The sequence below is a fragment of the Brienomyrus brachyistius genome, unplaced genomic scaffold, assembly GCF_023856365.1.
Source record: "Brienomyrus brachyistius isolate T26 unplaced genomic scaffold, BBRACH_0.4 scaffold32, whole genome shotgun sequence".
Taxonomy (NCBI): Eukaryota; Metazoa; Chordata; class Actinopteri; order Osteoglossiformes; family Mormyridae; genus Brienomyrus; species Brienomyrus brachyistius.
Window position 1 is genome coordinate 3,595,835 of NW_026042307.1, and position 20,539 is coordinate 3,616,373.

Genomic DNA, 20,539 nt, shown 5'->3' on the forward strand with positions numbered 1-20,539 from the left:
AGGACCTTAAGGCGTATTGTGGGATAAAAAAATAAGATAAAATACGCCAAATGGTGGCTGCTTACTGAAGCAAGCTCAAGGCTGACCTCGCCACTTCCGTAAGTATTATAGTAAATATTAAAATATGCATGACACTATAGCCCTACATTTTACTAGATCACTAGATGGAGCATTGCTTCACTGGGTGGGTTTGAATAATGTTTCATATTCCATAACTATCCAATCGAATACCAAACAGAAGATGATGAGAAATACATTGAAGTCTACTAGCTTACAGAGGCAGAAAATGTTTTGCTACACTGAAGTTCCTACTATCAAGCCAAGGGTGGTGCTATTTTCCTCAATACTCTGTCAGACATTTTTTTTTTTTTAAATGGCCACACTTTTTGAGTTTCACATGGTTGCTGGAATTATTGCCAGTAAAACACATTTCATGTGATATGAATATTACATTTCCTTTCATTTCTTTTTTGTGAGGCAGTGCTTCACTTGTGGTCACCTGCCTCATCTTTACTGTGTTCATGCGGACACGAGAGGACTGACTGCCTATGAACAGGCATGTCATTACTGCATGGCTATGAAATGGCTTACAGATGGATTTATGGTGGCTATCCCTCCAGTCCCCCCCCCAAAAAAATGCGTAAACTTGACTGCATACCTTTTCCCAGTGCACTATTTCCCAGGCTCCATTTCTTAGCACTTCAGGAAGCAGAGAGAAGGGCACAATACACCCATTACCAAATGCAGACAATTAGATTATGATTAACTTCCCTTAATTGCTAACACAACACACTGTCATATAAATGTACAATAATTGGCATGGTTAGCCAATAATAATTAGTTAGCATTTACGTTAATAAAATAACAACAGAGATAATAAAATATAATGCCATGAAGACTGCAGGAAAGGTTTTTTGCTCTCTGGTACGGCACTTAAGAAGGTGGACACACTTTGAATGCCCAAATTTTATTGTGAGCTTCAGAAATACGATTCAAGGGTGGCACAGTGGTGCTTTATCCTTCTCATAGTCTTAGAGGTGGGAAGCAACAGTGCTAGCCACCATGCCACCTGCCCGCGGCACATAAATGCGACAGAAACGAGTCCTAAACCGGAGCATCTTTACCTTGGGTTTCCTTCTTGTTCACGACACTGTCTGCCTTGTGACGTTTCTGGGAAAACAGAAAAAAAAACCATTAATGCAAGTCGACAAAAATCCCGATCCCCACCCAAAGCATGTCCAGTCAGTGTGAGATCTACACCCCTACTGGCGTGAGAAACTGGTACGCGAGCTGGATGCAAGCTGGACTGGAAAGGCAACCAGAGGAAAAGTGGGGTGCGAAAAAGAAGCCAGATGGTGGCAAGGCAAGCTTAAAAGAATAATACAGATCCGTAATTAAATATAGGAATTACCAGCAGGTAAGAACATTCACTGGAGGAAACAGTATAAAGTGGCACAAACCAATTCAGATTCAACCTACCATTTCTCTGTCCAGAAATGCAATTACTCTCTTGCAAACCTATGCCTTGCTCCTACGACTTTCAAAAAACTCACAGATCTTTCAGTTCGGTTCAAACAAAAATATTGGTCAATTTCACCCTCAATTATCTCAAAAAGGCCCACAAAAACCCACTAAAGTAGGTACCGAAATAAAGCTTGAAAAACTTTTCAAAATGTTCGTAACAAAATCCCACAATCAATGATACAAATTGTGGAAATTAAAGTGAGGTCCCCATCCATTATGATTATCGTAAAATATAGTGCAAAGCAAAAGACCCAATGACAAGTAAATACGGTAAGAAAATACTAAAGGGTGTGCAGTACCTGAACTAAGCAAATGGATGAATAAGTTTTAACTGAGATTGAAATGCATCCACTGGACGCACACCACAATACTGCCATGCCACAATACGCAAAATTCTCCCTATCTAGGGTCCCTGAAAAGGCAGATCCAACAATATCTCTACTTGGAAAGAAGGAACTCAACTGCATTTTGCTTTCTGTGGATAAGGTCAAGCATTTTATGCGTAAAAACTGAAAATGTGAGCTGAGACAGGCTTATTACCCAAGTTAGACAGACTATTACTCCTTTGTGTTAATGAAACCAGCGCGCTAAACTGGACAGTCCATCAGAAAACAGGACCAAAAGACACACCAAAGAAAACAAATCAAAAATAAAAAACCAGCATCGTGTATGTTAGCAGAGAAAATCAATATAAATTCAGCACAAGGAAAAGGTCACTAAAATTATAGTACCTTCTCCTAACAACCTGAAATAAACAGAAAGTCCATTCTTCATTCATCCATGTCTGAAAAAATCAGATATGAAAAATTGCAAATGTGCATTCCCAGTTTTTGGAGCCTGCTGTCAAATGAGGACACATGGTGTGCTTACACACACAAACACAGTTTTATAAAGAGCATCTAATGAAAGCTATGCTAAAAATGCAGTGGTGATTAATAACTAAGCAAATGAGGTTTCTCATCTCCACTGAATAGAGCCACGCACCTGCGGTACAGGGAGCACGTGACTGCCTCTTCGCTTGTCTACCCTGGGTGCAACCTGTTGACTGGCCATGCTACATAGCTAATTCATAAGAGGCACGTCCCATGGCGTCGAGATGTGTCCACACCCCTAGTCGTATGCAGCGAATCACAGGAGTGGCACCGTGCCCTCTTGCAGGTCACGGACAATATGAGCCATTCTTACAGTCTGCCTGGGACAGAGTGGCTAATGTGCCGCTAACGGGGCTTGGAGCAGAGAGGCTAACGTGCCGCTAACGGAGCTTGGGGCAGAGCGGCTAACGTGCCGGTAACGGAGCTTGGGGCAGAGCGGCTAACGTGCCATTAACGGAGCTTGGGGCAGAGTGGCTAACATGCCGCTAATGGGGCTTAGAGCCGAGTCCTTAAGCACGGGGCCCAGTAAAGAAGAACCCTGCCAACATGGCAACCACGCAGCAGCTTCCGTGCTTGCTTCTAGTCACACATTGCCACGGAAACCCACCCATCCACTCCAATCCCCTCCTCAGATTGAGTAAACACACACAGAGCCACCAAACTCCTCGGCAGAGTGTGTACTCCCCCCCCCCCCCCCCCCCCCACCGTATCAGTGATAAAACACTGCCAACATGTGGCAGCCCATCTTCTCTGCAATGCAGAAAATTTGCAGGGGGTGGAGGGAACTATTTTGTCATTCTCCCAGGCCTGGAAGGTAAATGAACACCCTCTCTTCTGTGACGAGAAGTGGCAGGGGGAATTATACTGATTAACTAACCTCACGTGTCCATCCTTTTTTCGATGCATAAGGCTTTGTACATCCTTTGCTATAGCAAACTCCCTGAAACCTCTTCGCTTGCCTATGCCTTCTATGCCTTCTGTAAAAGCACTATGGGACACGGACAGATTAGTGAGTTTCATGATACCTGCATTAAACCTGCTGTTCCTGGACAAAAATCAGTGGCTTGTTCAATCACGATGGAGTCCACTTATGATTTCCATTAACCCAAGTCACCTTAGATGTAGTTTCTGTAGCCCTGATGGTGTTGGTTTCCAGACACCGAGTCGGCACCACTATGTCCGCCAAAACCTGTCAGTGACCAGCAGACAGGATGGTGTGTTTACGTGCGCGCTGACCTGCTGCTGACCTTCACCATGGCAACGGATCACAAACCTCGTGGATGAAGGACGCTGCTTAAGAGCAACAGCAGTAACGCCGGAGAACATGAAAGATGAGAGACACTCTCCTCCTGGCATGTGCAGAGCACGTAGCCTCAGTGCAGTGAGGGAACAGATGTGAGTCTATCACCATATTCATCCATCTTTTTGACTTGAGCTTATGAAGGCTGGATTTTATTGTTTTGTAAGTATTAAAGCAAGTACGAACCCTCCTTAAATATTTGGATATTAATACTAGTCATCTTTAGATGACAATAATCCTTTTGAAATGAAATGATGCTTTATTTGCCATTTGCACAAGTATAAGGGTTAATCTGAAAATACCTTGGCACCTAACCTCTACTAAAAACAGTTAGCTAGCATGAATGATAACACGAGTCTATTTACTAACATTTTGTAAACAAACAGTACTGTACTGTTACTGTACACTTTGTATGTTAAATTGCTGTCATTCCTTATCTAGACCTTTTTATACATAAATGCAGTGAAAAGTTTAGAGGTTACTGCGAGAAATGTGAGATTCCATGTCACAAAAGCAACTAACGTGATTGAGATTCGTTGCCGAAATGGATGGCGCACCCAAGCCAAGAAAGGACACGCTTACACTAACAAATACTATATATCAGTAATATTTATATATTATATGACTTTATGTGATTCAAATCATTGTCAATATTGTCTTTGGCTTAAGCTTCATCTGTAAGTTTCTGTAATGTTTCTAAATTACTAAAATATTCCTGTGTAATTGTAAACCACCAACTCGCAAGAAACCAAAACAGCAAATGTCAGATTGGTGAAAGTGTATAGAGGTTACTATATACTGGAATGTTTTTTGTGACATAACTCCTCTTACTTTCCTTTGACACAAACATCCACATGTACAGGTGATAAAGTTTGGCGTCAAACTATTTTTCAGGGGAATAAGCGCCTTCCTCAATGGCCCAGCGATGCACCCATTATGCCAACAAGAAGATTCAAAATGTCGACCTTCCATCCACATGTAGAGTCCTAATTTGCTGAGCCAAACATCACCTTTAAAGAAACCATATAACAGATACGTACAAGTTTTGGCCAAAACCTCTGCTGGATGAAGCCCCTATTGGTTCAAATAGAAAGTATAAGCACTACCAAGTGGTATGAGTGTATCTAAATTTGCACTGCTGTGTCACTATCCTCCATCAGTCATGTGACTGCATCCACCAATGGCTGTTGGGTCCAATGGCTTCATGTACTGCTGAGAAGTTCCCCATTGAACTTGTGTTCCATTCTCACATAATGACCCCTGCATTGACACTCTGGACAGACCTGTCACTTGGTTTACTCATCACCTGTCACATCAGCCTTACAAGTTTGCATGGTGGACAATCACCCTTTTGGTGGGGTGATGCAATTCATTCAGCTTCCACAAAACTGGCTGGAGACACGAGACTGACAGAACCGGTCATGTGTTACAGTGACTTTCTGCATCACAAAACTTTCCCAAGGATGACTGATGCTGGAGACAGCAGAAGCAAAGCTCAAGTTAAAAAGCAGCCTGAAATCAAGTAACCTTGGATAGGGTTTGGCCAAGGGTAATGCTAGACATCAATAAACATATGACAGCTGAGCTGGGAAAACACCTTCTGGCTGCATATGACAAAAAAGGCTTTTCCGGCTCCACCTCTAACACATCTATGCAGCTATTATTAAAATTTTATATATATATATATATATATATATATATATATATATATATTATACACACACACACACGCACGCACGCACGCATGCACACACACACACACACACACACACACACACACACACACACACACACACACACACACACGCACACTCACTCACTCACCGGCCACTTAATTAGGCACACCTGTCCAACTGCTTGTTGACGCAAATTACTGCTCAGCCAATCACATGGTGGCAACTCAACGCATTTAGGCATGTTGACATGGTCAAGACAAACCACTGCAGTTGAAACCGAGCTTCAGAATGGGGAAGAAAGGTGATTTAAGTTACTTTGAACATGGCATGGTTGTTGGTGCCTGACGGGCTGGTCTGAGTATAGAAGAAACTGCTGATCTTCTAGGATTGTCACGCACAACCATCTCTAGGGTTTACAGAGAATGGTCCGAAAAAGGGAAAACATCCAGTGAGCAGCAGTTCTGTGGGTGAAAATACCTTGTTGATGCCAAAGGTCAGATGAGAATGGCCAGAGTGTTTCGAGCTGATAGAAAGGCAACAGTAACTCAAATAACCACTCGTTACAACCAAGGTATGCAGAAGAGCATCTCCTGAATGCACAACACATAAAACCTTGAGGCAGATGGGCTACAGCAGCAGAAGACCACACCGAATGCAACTCCTGTCAGCAAAGAACAGGAAACTGAGGCTACAATTCGCACAGGCTCACCGAAATTGGACAATAGAAGATTGGAAAAATGTTGCCTGGTCTGATGAGTCTCGATTTCTGCTGCAACATTCGGATGGCAGGGTCAGAATTTGGCATCAACAACATGACAGCATGGATCCATCCTGCCTTGTCTCAACGGTTCAGGCTGGTGGTGGTGGTGTAATGGTGTGGGGGACATTTTCTTGGCACACTTTGGGCCCCTTAGTACTAATTGATCATCGTTGCAACGCCACAGCCTACCTGAGTAATTATTGCTGACCATGTCCATCCCATTATGACCACAGTGGACCCATCTTCTGGTGGCTACTTCTAGCAGGATAATGCACCACGTTATAAAGCTCGATTCACCTCAGACTGGTTTCTTGAACATGACAATGAGTTCACTATACTCAAATGGCCTCCACAGTGACCAGATCTCAATCCAATAGAGCACCTTTGGGATGTGGTGGAACGGGCGATTCGCATCATGGATGTGCAGCTGACAAATCTGCAACAACTGCGTGATGCTATCATGTCAATATGGATCAATATCTCTGAGGAATGTTTCCAGTACCTTGTTGAATCTATGCCACGAAGGATTAAAGCAGTTCTGAAGGCAAAAGGGGGTTCAACCCGGTACTAGCAAGGTGTACCTAATAAAGTGGCCGGTGTGTGTGTGTGTGTGTAATATATATATATATATATATATATATATATATATATATATATATATATATATATATATATATATATATATTATTTAGCACTCATTGAAATGGAACTTGCAAGTTTACAAATTAGACATTAGCCTGAGTTTTTTTGGAGAACAACTCTTTTGAGCATAAAGGTAGATTGCACCTTACCAGGTCTTCAATGACCTCCTTGACGGCTGCCACCACTAGTATGAAAAGGAGGGGCACCAGGGTGGTCCAACGGCCAGTTGGGGACACATCTGGGATTTGCTGAGGGAAGACAAAAAAAAGCATCAGTATAAGGCTATAAAACACAGGCTCTTTGGGACTTATCCCAGTGGTTAGCCGCACTGAATGACTCTACACTGAATGATGCACTAATCTTCCAGTTAGTGCCAACTGGATCAGGGCATCCAACGAGGCCTGGATATTAAACAGTCAATGGTCTGTGACAGCACAAACATGTGACTTCACCACCAAAGTGTCTGCTGGTAGCACATCAGGAGGGCAGGAAATATCAAATCTCACAGCTACTCCACCCAGGACCCATTGTGTTATGTTAAGATACCACTCTTCTGCGCATTGGGACACCCCTCGAAAGCGAGCGTGCATGACTGGTCACACTGCACGACACAACCTAAGAGTCTGGAAATGCAAATCTGTGCGCAGCTGCTGAAAGAAAAAGCTGCATATGTATCCGGACTGTCATCCTGTTTATGATTCAGCATTTAAATCAGGATGAAAAAAACAGCTCTCTTTAGGATGCTTGAGATATTTGCATGTGAGGAAAGCAGTCGCCACAGTTCAAATTATGGAGGGATTGGTGGTCAGGTGTATGCCTGGGGAGGTCACCCCATTGCTCCCTGAACCTACACATTTCCGCTGTATCGTTTTTTTCTGTCAGAGGTGCCTGCAGGATCAATCTCTGCATTGTAAGAAAGAAACGTGACCCAAAAAAAACAACATGCTAATGAAAAGAGACAAAATAAAAAGCTAATTGAATACTTATTACTAATTAAATACTGTTAAACCTTCTGTTTTAGCTTTGAAGAAAAAACTGATAATACAAAGTAAAAATATCTATTTTCTGATTCTAAATGTATCGGCTTCGCCGCCCACAGCATAAAATGGTTTTGCAAAATTTCTGTTTTAAGAACTAGTTTTTAAAACTGCTAGTTTTTCTCATATAAACATTTAAAAACATTGAATGGTCTGCTTTTCAAATGTATATAGGGAGAAATTAAATGTATTTTTAGAGCTTTGTAAGCAGAATAAAAAGAACAAGAGCAACTGACTCCAATGTCGGAATCCTGAAGCAGCACTGATCACCCACCCATTTCCAAATAGCGCTATTCATATGATAACGATACGATAATCCCACGGTTGTTACTGGGTCAAGAAAACTTGTGAAAACACCCATATACAAGAGCACATGTCTAAATTTTGTTTACACTGATTAAGGAGCTGCAACATTTTATTTTGTGATGTGAGAGAGTTTTCACTGAGGAAATGTGGCAAATCTACATCACTTCAATTCATGGATAACTTTGTAAATTACAAAATGTCACCTTTTTTCTAATTTTGATCACAACTATAAAAACTTTATAAATACACTCACTCACAAAAAAAAAAAGTTAAGCACCCAGACGGAGTGGTGGAAATGAAATGAATTTGCATATGATGAAAGATCATGTGACTCTTTCACAAGGATTATGATATCAGTTCAAACTTACAATAGAGGCTGTATGGACACACTGCTGATGCCATGTCAGTAGGATGTAGCACCCCCCCGGTACAGAAGGGAGTCGTATAGCCTTTGTATCCTCTCCTATTGTAACTGGCTCTCGAGATCCTGCAGACTGGCACTGAGTCTGAGTTGATGTTTGAGCTGATCTCACGCATGTTCAATTGGGGAAAGATCGGGGGATATAGCTGGCCATAGGAGGACCTCAACATGAAGCAGGCAGTACATAGACAAGCGTGCTGTGTGTGGATGGGTGTTATTTAGTTGAAAGATTGTACCAGGGTGCTGTTTCTGGAGGGGAAATACATGCGGACGCAGAATGTCACTGTCGTAGTGCTGTGCCATCAGCGTCCCCCTACATCTCACTACCAGAGATGACCTGAAGTCATGCCCTATGGCTCCCACACCATGATGCCATGCCCTATGGCTCCCCACACCATGATGTCATGCCCTATGGTTCCCCACACCATGATGTCATGCACTATGGTTCCTCACACTATGATGTCATACCCTATGGCTCCCCACACCATGATGCCAGAACTAACGCCAGTGTGTCTCTCTACAACTTTGGCAGGATTAGTCCTCACCGCTTGGTGCCGTCATACGCGCACACATAAGAATATAAGAACATAAGAAATTTACAAACTAGAGGAGGCCATTTTGCCCATCAAGCTCGTTTGGGGAGAACTTAACTAATATCTCAGAGTTGTTAAAATCTTATCTAGCTCTGATTTAAAGGAACCCAGGGTTCTAGCTTGTGCTACACTAGCAGGAAGACAAGGCAGCAACTTCTTAAGGTATGGTGACCAAACCTGCACACAATATTCTAGGTGGGGTCTTACCAAGGAATTGTACAAATCGTAGCATCACCTCCCTTGACTTAAACTCCACACACATAAAGATGTAACCCAACATCCTATTGGCCTTTTTTATTGCTTCCCCACACTAGTGAGAGTGAGACATGGAAGCATCAACATACACACTGAGGTCTTTCTCATAATCAGCTACCTTTATTTCAGTGGAACCCATAAAATATCTGTACTTCATATTTCTGCTTCCTGCATGGATTACCTTACATTTATCTATGTTAAATTTCATCTGCTGGGCATCAGTCCAGTCGCTAATTAAATCAAGATCCCGTTGTAGCCTCTGTGCTGCTAGATCAGTATCTGCTACACCACCCACCTTGGTATCGTCTGCAAATTTAACCAGTTTACTGTATGTATTAGTGTCAATATCATTAATGTAAATTGGGAACAATAGTGGCCCTAAAATTAAACCCTGCGGTACCCCACTATGAACGCAGGCCCACTGTGACATTGTGCCTCTAATAACTACTCGCTACTTCCTGTCTGTTAACCAGTTTTCGATCCAAGCTGCCATAGTTCCTAAAATCCCTGCAGCTTTGACCTTAAGCAAGAGCCGTTTGTGGGGGACAACAACAAAAGCCTTCTGGAAATCTAAGTAGATCACGTTGTAGGCCTTTTTGTGATCAATTTCTCTTGTAGTTTTCTCAAAGAACTCGTGTTAATTAGTTAAATAGCTTTACCTCTCCTAAATCCATGTTGGCTATCCCTCAAAATGTTATCTGAATCCAGGTAATAAACCATTTTCACTTGGATTATAGCTTCCATTACTTTTCCAGTTATGCGATGGTCATCCGTGGTAAAGCAGAACCAAGATTCATCGCTGAACATGGTACGACGCCACTTGTCATCAGTCCATGCCTCGCGGTTACGGCACCACTTGAATCCCAGCCGTCTTTGTGCTGGTGTTAACGGCAGCCTCTGCATGCGATGATGAACCTGTAGTCTGGCTGATGTCAGACGTTGAGATACGGTGCAGGATGACATTTCGTGTTGTAGAGAGTCCAATACCTGTGTCCAGATGGCAGGCACAGATGTTATGAGATTCTGTAATGCTTGGCATAAAATACGATCTTCCCTTGGTGTGGTCTGTCTTGGGGAACCAGAAGCTTCTCGACGTGTGTGGGTGCCCTCACGTGTCCATTGGTTCCAACATTGGGAGACTGTGACATTTGCATTACAGAATCCCACGACATCTGTCCCGCACATGCCGGGCAATTGCGCGATACAGCCACCTGGCCTCATGCAAACCCAAAATGTGACCAAGTGCTGGTAATGCTGTCTAATGCATCTACAAGGCATCCTCTGTCTCCAGTGACTAGACGTGTCAGCTCCTTGCAAATCGAAACATTTACAAAGCTATCGCTGATCTGCACTTGACCCAAATTACATCCAACTCAGACCATTACTTCTGGGTGTTTAACTTTTTTCTCACTGAGTGTGTATGCAAAGTGTTGGTAACTAGGTTGTTCCTTTACTGTTTTTCACTACTTTTAAGAGATTTTTTTTGCAAGGATAAGACTGCAAAGCAATAATTTAATTTAACTTGCATTTCTCAAAATACATGTTGTAAAATAGCTTGAAACAGTATTGATTTTTGATGATATTTGCTGGAAATAAGATTTTACATAGAACAATTATTTTTGCAGCAAAAACATTTGCATAATTCAGATAAATGATGTAACGAGGGTACATTTCCCAGAAGCATAATTGCTAATTACGTTAGCGACTTACACAATTAGAACCATGCAACTGAATCTAAGTTGCTAACAGGAGCTTTTCAGAAATGTGCCCCAGTTCACCAATAAAATATGAATATATTTTGCGTTTAGCAAACCGAAGCTTTGCAGTGGGAAAAACTAAACTAAAAAAACAGACGGTTTCTGAACAAAGCAACTTTTTGTATCGTAGCCCATGAAGGGGCTGCACACAGATAACCACACCCCTATCGCAAATAGCAGAGACACACAAGGTCTGACACTGGACTGTATGGTACACACATGATCACTACTTACACAGAACACGCAAACACGCGAGTAACCTGCACAGATGGGGCACACACAGGTAAACACACTGATTTAAACTGAAGAATTTACACCAAATACAAACAGACAATGTACATGGCAGGCAACCATGCTGGACATGCCAATAGGCTCTGCTATGTGGAGCCATGTCACCAGCACTACAATTATTATTATACATACAAAAACCCCTCGGAAGTGCAAAGCATGTGACATGCACCTTTGCCTTCAAGCAGACAGAGACTGTTTTGAAGCTTGGCCTCCTGATAATGACTGACAATTTATTGCACTTTTTATTCATCAACGTTTAATCTGTTGCATGTTAGAAACTGTATAAAGGCTACTGTCTCTTCTTCTCTTAAAGTTCACACTGTCTTCCCAGACCGATGGGTGTGGGGGGCAGTGACATCCCAGACTGATGGGTGTGGGGGGCAGTCACAGTGACATCCCAGACTGATGGGTGTGGGGGGCAGTCACAGTGACATCCCAGACTGATGGGTGTGGGGGGCAGTCACAGTGACATCCCAGACTGATGGGTGTGGGGGGCAGTCACAGTGACATCCCAGACTGATGGGTGTGGGGGGCAGTCACAGTGACATCCCAGACTGATGGGTGTGGGGGGCAGTCACAGTGACATTCCAGACTCATGGGTGTGGGGGGCAGTGACATTCCAGACTCATGGGTGTGGGGGGCAGTGACATTCCAGACTCATGGGTGTGGGGGGCAGTGACATCCCAGACTGATAGGTGTGGGAGGCAGTCACAGTAACATCCCAGATTGATAGGTGTGGGGGGCAGTCACAGTGACATCCCAGATTGATAGGTGTGGGGGGCAGTCACAGTGACATCCCAGATTGATAGGTGTGGGGGGCAGTCACAGTGACATCCCAGATTGATAGGTGTGGGGGGCAGTCACAGTGACATCCCAGATTGATAGGTGTGGGGGGCAGTCACAGTGACATCCCAGATTGATAGGTGTGGGGGGCAGTCACAGTGACATCTCAGACTGATAGGTGTGGGGGGCAGTCACAGTGACATCTCAGACTGATTGGTGTGGGGGGCAGTCACAGTGACATCCCAGATTGATAGGTGTGGGGGGCAGTCACAGTGACATCTCAGACTGATAGGTGTGGGGGGCAGTCACAGTGACATCTCAGACTGATTGGTGTGGGGGGCAGTCACAGTGACATCCCAGACTGATTGGTGTGGGGGGCAGTCACAGTGACATCCCAGACTGATTGGTGTGGGGGGCAGTCACAGTGACATCCCAGACTGATGGGTGTGGGGGGCAGTCACAGTGACATCCCAGACTGATTGGTGTGGGGGGCAGTCACAGTGACATCCCAGACTGATGGGTGTGGGGGGCAGTCACAGTGACATCCCAGACTGATTGGTGTGGGGGGCAGTCACAGTGACATCCCAGACTGATTGGTGTGGGGGGCAGTCACAGTGACATCCCAGACTGATAGGTGTGGGGGGCAGTCACAGTGACATTCTAGACTGATGGGTGTGGGGGGCAGTCACAGTGACATCCCAGACTGATGGGTGTGGGGGGCAGTCACAGTGACATCCCAGACTGATGGGTGTGGGGGGCAGTCACAGTGACATCCCAGACTGATGGGTGTGGGGGGCAGTCACAGTGACATTCTAGACTGATGGGTGTGGGGGGCAGTCACAGTGACATCCCAGACTGATTGGTGTGGGGGGCAGTCACAGTGACATCCCAGACTGATTGGTGTGGGGGGCAGTCACAGTGACATCCCAGACTGATTGGTGTGGGGGGCAGTCACAGTGACATCCCAGACTGATAGGTGTGGGGGGCAGTCACAGTGACATTCTAGACTCATGGGTGTGGGGGGCAGTCACAGTGACATCCCAGACTCATGGGTGTGGGGGGCAGTCACAGTGACATTCCAGACTGATGGGTGTGGGGGGCAGTCACAGTGACATCCCAGACTGATGGGTGTGGGGGGCAGTCACAGTGACATTCCAGATGGCCCATTGACCGTATGAAAGCTATTAAAGGTGTGGTGACACCCATCTCATCAATTTTCATTGTGTAGGTCTCTGACTTTGAAAAAAGTAGTGTCACTCCAAAGTTCTAACACTTTAGTAAACAAACCATTTGAAATTTCAGAATGTCTAATTCTTACACCTCATAGCTTGAATGGCTAGAAATGTTTATAATGTTATTTTTTTTACAATTTCTCAGCACCTCTGAAAATAGGTTTTTGATAAATGTATGTTTGGGATAAATGTTTTTTTAGATAGGTGAAATATTTCAAAATGTCGAGGCATGTCAGACTACTTCAAAAGTGTCTGAGAGGCCTCAGAATCCAGAGGGTTAAATGTATCTAAATATTTGTATTTCTTTAATACATTTAAAACAGCCATTATTCTTAATACAAGTGAAAATACAGATTTGTTGAAAGTGGGGGCTAAAGTTACAGGTTCAGATGATGTTTCTTGAACCTGTGGCACATTCTTACCACTGGGACCGTGCGACCTCAAGGTATTCACCCTGATGACTCTACAAACAGCTTTGCTAAGTTGAAACGTATCTCTGCTTTGAGGAACTGTAGTGTTTTAATATTTTTTACTTTTTTCTACAATTTTTCACTGTTAATCTTATCCAGTTTAATAACTTTTCTGCTGTGGGTCTGGCCTCTATTGCTAATGAGCAGGCTGGTACCCTAAGGAGCTATGCACCAACTGGAGGACCAATATGACCTCAGTGGTAGCCACCAGCATCACTACAGTACCGTCTACTGCAGCAAAGTTACTCTACAGTAGAAACCAGCTGAGATCCCACAGCCGATTAATCCCTCCCACATTACTCCATCATTATTATAACTGGGTCATCCGGTGGAGGAATGGTGCCAGTTTTCCACAAACAGCGAATGACAGCAGCTCAGATATACAGGAAGGCCGCTGCAGTTCGTGGGTAATCCACTGTGCCCAGCAGTCAGAGTGCCTCCTCAAACAACAGGATGCAGCCGACCTGGCCGTAGACGCTTACCTGCAGGAGCGCAATGAAGAGGAAGAAGGAGTTGGCTGCCCTCCGGAACTGGGAGTAGAGGAAGCGTGGCAAAAATGTCAGCACGTTGTACTTTGCCGTGCTAGAAATAAAGGTGACAATGTGTTAGACCCAAACGACAGGAGTCCATGTCTAAGAGGCCATAACATATAGTACTGAGAAAAAGTCTTAGGCAGTCAAAAGAAATGTTTAAAGCTGTTTATCTGGAGAGCAAGTAGACATTTGCTCAGAACAAAAAGCCCAATTAGAACACAGGCAAATTAAGAGGAACACAAAAACTAGTAAAAATTTCTTCTGTTCACAGAAAAGTGATTGATATCTATGTAGTTGAATGGCTGGATGAGCACCGCTTCAGGTCCAATACCTCTGCCATTCCATGTATTTATTAAATTTCACCACCAGCTTACTTAATTAATCAATCAAATTAGTAAAAAAAAAAAATCTATGAGATATTTATCAGCTATGTGATGGGTGATAGTGGTCAAGTCAAAAAATACATGGGTGTGCTGCTGCTGGAAATAATGGGATGATTGCAGTAGAGGTTCTGAAATGGCTAACAGTTTAACATAAAATAGATCATTTAAACACAATTTTCTTTGGCTGTTTGAGACTTGTGCACAGTACACTTGTATAACTGGTAAAGTTATGGAGGCTATAATCAAGGAGAAAATGGTAGATTACCTGGACTCCAATAACATTTTGCGGGATAGCCAGCATGGATTTAGGAGAGGTAGATCCTGTTTAACAAATCTGTTGGAGTTTTTTGAGGAAGCTACTCTGGAAGTTGATGATACGAAGGCCTATGATGTCATCTACTTAGATTTCCAAAAGGCTTTTGATGTTGTCCCCCACAAGAGGCTCCTACTTAAACTCAAAGCGACAGGTATTTTAGGTACCGTAGCGACCTGGATTGATAACTGGTTAACAGATAGGAAACAGCGAGTAGTTATAAGAGGCACAATGTCACAGTGGGCCTGCGTCCATAGTGGGGTACCTCAGGGTTCGATTTTAGGACCACTATTTTTCCTAATTTACATAAATGATATGGATACCAATATATACAGTAAACTGGTGAAATTTGCAGATGACACCAAGGTGGGTGGTATAGCAGATACTGAATTAGCGGCTCAGCAGCTACAGCGGGATCTTGATTTAATTAGTGAATGGGCCGATACCTGGCAGATGAAATTTAACGTCGATAAATGTAAGGTACTCCATCTAGGGAGCAGAAATATAAAGTACAGGTATTTCATGGGTGTCACTGAAATAAAGGTAGCTGATCATGTGAAAGACCTTGGTGTGTATGTTGATGCTTCCATGTCCCATTCTCGCCAGTGTGGGGAAGCAATAAAAAAGGCCAATAGGATTTTAGGGTATATCTCCAGGTGTGTGGAGTTTAAGCCAAGGGAGGTAATACTAAGATTATACAATTCCTTGGTGAGACCTCACCCAGAATATGGTGTGCAGGTTTGGTCACCATATCGTAAAAAGGACATTGTGGCCTTAGAAAAGGTGCAGCGTAGGGCCACAAAAATGATTCCTGGTCTTAGAGGAATGTCATACGAGGAAAGGGCTAAATCTGAGCTAAATCTGTTCAGTCTCAAGCAAAGGAGACTGAGGGGGGACATGATCCAGGTATATAAGATTCTAACAGGTTTGGATGCTGTTCAACCAAATAGTTACTTCAGCATTAGTTTAAATACACAAACTCGTGGCCATAGGTGGAAATTAGCGGGAGAACATTTCAAGCTGGATTTAAGGAAGCACTTCTTTACACAGCGCGTAGTCAGAGTATGGAATAGCCTTCCTGATAATGTAGTGCAAGCTGAATCCTTGCCTCCTCTCGTTTGTATAGTTCTTATGTTCTTACTGTAAACCTGCTGCTTACAACGGCAGGGGGCGAGTCGTCGTACCCACACTTCCTCTGAAAAAATATGCAGCCTATTTAACATGATATTATCATTACAGCAGAATGCATTGCGAATTGAAAAAGCAAAAGCCAAAAAGCCCAAAAAACACAACTTTCCCAAATATAAACGGCATTCTGTGTATAATGAAATATTTATTGCTTAGATGTTGGCATCCATAAAATACGTATTTCACCATACAGGGCACATTGACGGTGTTATAGCCTACCTGAAGAAAGGTTTAAATCACTATTCAATAGTGAGAACTTTATCAGAGTGAATTGTACTTGGAATATTTTTTGTAGTGTAGTCACGGTATTTAGACAGAAAAAAAAGGCTTATCAATGTTGGAATCAAAGAAGAGAAAGCGAGCAGACGTCAGCAGCATCTGTGTCTGTGTTGGTTTCCCTCCGAGACATTAAGTCCTGCTTATTCAGCCTGTAATGAGATCATTTCTCACTATCACCCACTATCTGATCTCCACACTGCTGCTTCACTGATCAAGGGGTGGGGCTAACATATGCAGCAGTTTGATTGGCCACGGTTCTGGCCTACATATGCAAAATCATGTAACAAAGGCCCGAAACTGTTAAACACATTATTACTAAATAATGAAGCATAGGACTTCAGATCGGACAGCTCCAGTCACATATTGGAATGAGCCGATGGCTTTGATTGGCTAAGAAAAAGAGGTCACCGGGTAAAAGGTGAATCCATAGCTACATGGTCACCCCCTGAACTAAGGCTCAGTCTAATAAGATCATAATCAAGAATCAAGAAAGATCCAAGAAAACTGATCAGTTTCACGATCCCATTCAGTCTATTTATGAGGGGCGGGGGGATAAAAAAATATATAGATGAACAAAAAGGATTACAGTCACAAATGATAATCATGCAGAGCTGAGAGGCAGAGAACAGTGTACTGTAGAAGCAGGAGGGGAGGGGCTGGCGTAGATGTCCTTCGATTTATAATGGCCTGGCTTATAAAGGTAAACACGTACATCTCTCTCCATTAATGCTGAGCACCTGCCCGCTGTGATCCGGCCAGAGGGATCCCAGGGCGATCGTGTGGAACAAAGGGCCTCAGGCGGGATAAGGGAGGAAAGGGATCCCGGCGCACGGCACACATTCACAGCGGGACGGGCGAAGGAGCACATGTGTGTAAACACACATACGCCAGCAAGGGGGGGCAACAACAAACAAGGGGGGGCAACATTATGTACACAGCACTCCATTTCATCTGAAAGCAAAGACAGACAAACACACACACACAGTCGTGTAATCATATCTTTATGGGGACTGCTCATTCATTTCTATAGGAAAAATGCTAATGCTAACTATGACAACATTAACCCCTACCCAGCCCTAACCATAACCATAAGTAACCAAACAAAATACAGGAAAGTGGTCCCCATAAGGTAAAAAAAATTAAATAAATATTTACACACACAACTGTACTCAGATCTTTGTGAGGACCATCTATTCATTTCTATGGACAGAACCATAATCCCAGGAATGACAACCTTAACCTCTACCCAGTCTTAACTTAATCATAAGTAACCAAATTAAATACTTAAGACTTTTGGCATTTTTAGATTTTTGATTGTAGTCACATATTTTTATTAAATTGAGTTTCCCCTTGTAAATAAGTTATTATCACATTGTTATCACATTGTGGGGACAATATAAACATAACCACACACACACACAAAGAGGCAGACACCCACACATGGATTCGTCATTAAGACTCCGCAGCAGAGCACTCAGGCATGCAATGATCCCTCCCCCCGTCCCCTGCCGGGACGGCACACCCGGGGTATCCCTGGACGGCCGAAAGGCACACGCAGTGAATGACTCACTGCCCTGCCCGTCGTGACAGGCAAACTGTCGCACGTATCGCACCAATGTTAATTGACGTTGTCACGTGAGGAGGGTGCTGGGGGGGTTTACACCACCTTTATGCTGGCTCCCCCATTTCCCAGTCAGCCCGCTTATACCTGCTGTCCTACTGGCCCACATTCCTCATTCGAACCCTTAATGCGGTCACCGTTGCACAAGCCCTTGACGACTATGCCGTGACGCACTTAATGAAAGCTAGGGGGCACCGTTATCACTTCCCATCTTTAATTAGAATGATAGGAGAGTCCTCCATTATTCAGATGTACTTTACGTGATGGCACGATCGCAGAGACATCAGCAGCGTGCTGGAAACGAGCTTCCAGGAGAGACGTGGCAGTGCAGGGAGGCCACAGGTAAACGTCCGGCGTGATGGGAGAGGGAGTGAGGAGGGACGGGGCCTGATAGGTAGCCCGGAGCATCCTGCATTATCCTGAGCTCTGCATTCCCAATACAAGATCTCACCCCACCCCCACCTCTAATTTCGTAATCTGATTCAAAATAAAATGAAATATGTAGCCATTCTCCGAGTACAGGGCAGCTTATAAAGGGGCGGTGTGTAGCTCAGCAAGTTACATCCCAGTGTCTGATCAGAAGGTCGCCAGTTCAGATCCCGGCATCAGCAGAATAATACTTTCTCAAAACATATAATGTCACACTCACAAGCCAGATAAAGGACCTAATTCATCTGGACCTGTTTACTGTTTGCACCTGAACTGACACCACAGCAATGTATGTACACATTTGTTTATCAAATTCATAATTGATACTGCTTCCTAGAAGCTCAGTACTATATTAGTGGTTCTCTGAAGGATGCCACACTTCATAGAAATGGATGAATAGATAAATCTTAGCCATGTTTCCCAACCTCATGCCTCTCCTGGAACCCATATATGACCCCCATTTCATGGCTTCCGAATTATCATTTTGACAGAGCCAGGTTACCTGCTTTTTCAAAACATAGCTAATATAAAGTTACATTTTAAGACTTAAGAGCTCCACAAAAAGTTACGTACTGAGGATATGAAGTTTCACTGCTAAATCCGATTGTCCGTACACTTTATTACAGTGTCCTTATAGATACGAACTTATGGTGAGCAAAGTATTCTTCAGAAGGACCACAGTGTCCTTTTTACCACTGCATGTTCTCACTACTAAATCTTGGGGCAAAGCCCTTAACCCCAGCTGCTGCAGGAGTGCTGCCGGCACCCTACACTTTAGCTACAAGCTAACGTGTTGGATTCTTGCACTGACCCATACGTCTATGCTGTTCTCTTAACCAGCAAAGAAATGTCATTGGACTTGGCCCCTTTCAATTAAATGACCATGATCTAGCTTGTAAACAGGGTGCTGACATTGTACACAAATAAAGTATTAAAAAGTTATAAAGTAGTAAAGTTATAAAATCAACAAGTTTGCGATATTTTTACCGAATTAAGCAAGCTTCCTAAAATTTGTCAGTGAGCACTGTACATCTGTAATAATTCATTGGCAGATATTAATACATTGATTCATAATGGTCTGTCATGCCAAGGGTGTGTATTGACGCATATCAATGTTTGCCAATGCATGGTGGCAATCTTCAGAGAAAAAACAAATAAAAAGCCCTTTGTTGTGCTGTGTCAAATTGAACTGTTTTATCATTGCATCATTATGCTGCACAAAGATCCTTACAAGTCTATTTAAACCCCTAGGTGCAAACACGACTTGCTCTAGAAACCAAAACAAATCTTCACTGCACATATTTTAGGTGGAGCAAATCGCTTTTGTATGCAGGGAACTGACAGCCTCCCTGTTACTGTGAAAGATTAAGTCAAAGCTGAGCTTTGAATGTCACCCAGCGAGCTGGCAGCAGGAATCTGAGGACCTGTATGCATACTTAATCCTGTACTGGTCACCTGACCTCAGAAATCCACTGTCAGCCAATAGCGAGGGAGCAATGCGGTCATGTGACCACAAGGATTCAATACTTTGTGACTATGTAAAGCAGGGGTGGCCAATCTTATCCGCAAAGGGCCGGTGTGTACTACTAATTAGGTCACTAACTAGAGGACTGATTGGCTGAAGAGCCCTCACACCTGGTTTGAACAGCTGACCTAAAGGTTACCTCAAAAACCTACACACACACCAGCCCTTTGCGGATAAGACTGGCCACCCCTGATGTAAAGGCTTATATTGTATAGGTAAATTTTCTACAGAAAACATATCCCCCTAATCAAATCAGACATGGTGCAATGTCTGCAAAATTATAAAGTGCTAGCATGATGATAGCATGTGGCGTGTGACAAAAAAAAAAATCTGGTGGGTGACAACCTCA

The 20,539-nt window shown here is 43.5% G+C and overlaps 1 protein-coding gene across 4 annotated transcripts in view; it reads right to left on the reverse strand.

Annotated features, from left to right (window-relative positions):
* Positions 1-20,539, reverse strand: part of LOC125721139 (phospholipid-transporting ATPase IA) — a 132,765-nt gene that overhangs the window by 85,429 nt on the left and 26,797 nt on the right. For 3 of the 4 annotated variants that reach the window (XM_048997151.1, XM_048997150.1, XM_048997154.1), the window contains exons 3-6: positions 14,402-14,501; positions 6,924-7,022; positions 1,125-1,170; positions 659-699 (exon numbers count right to left, since the gene is read on the reverse strand). In XM_048997151.1, coding sequence (XP_048853108.1) covers positions 659-699; positions 1,125-1,170; positions 6,924-7,022; positions 14,402-14,501 — 286 coding nt within the window. Of the gene's footprint in view, positions 1-658; positions 700-1,124; positions 1,175-6,923; positions 7,023-14,401; positions 14,502-20,539 lie in introns of those variants that run through there. The other variant, XM_048997152.1, reaches the window with a different exon arrangement.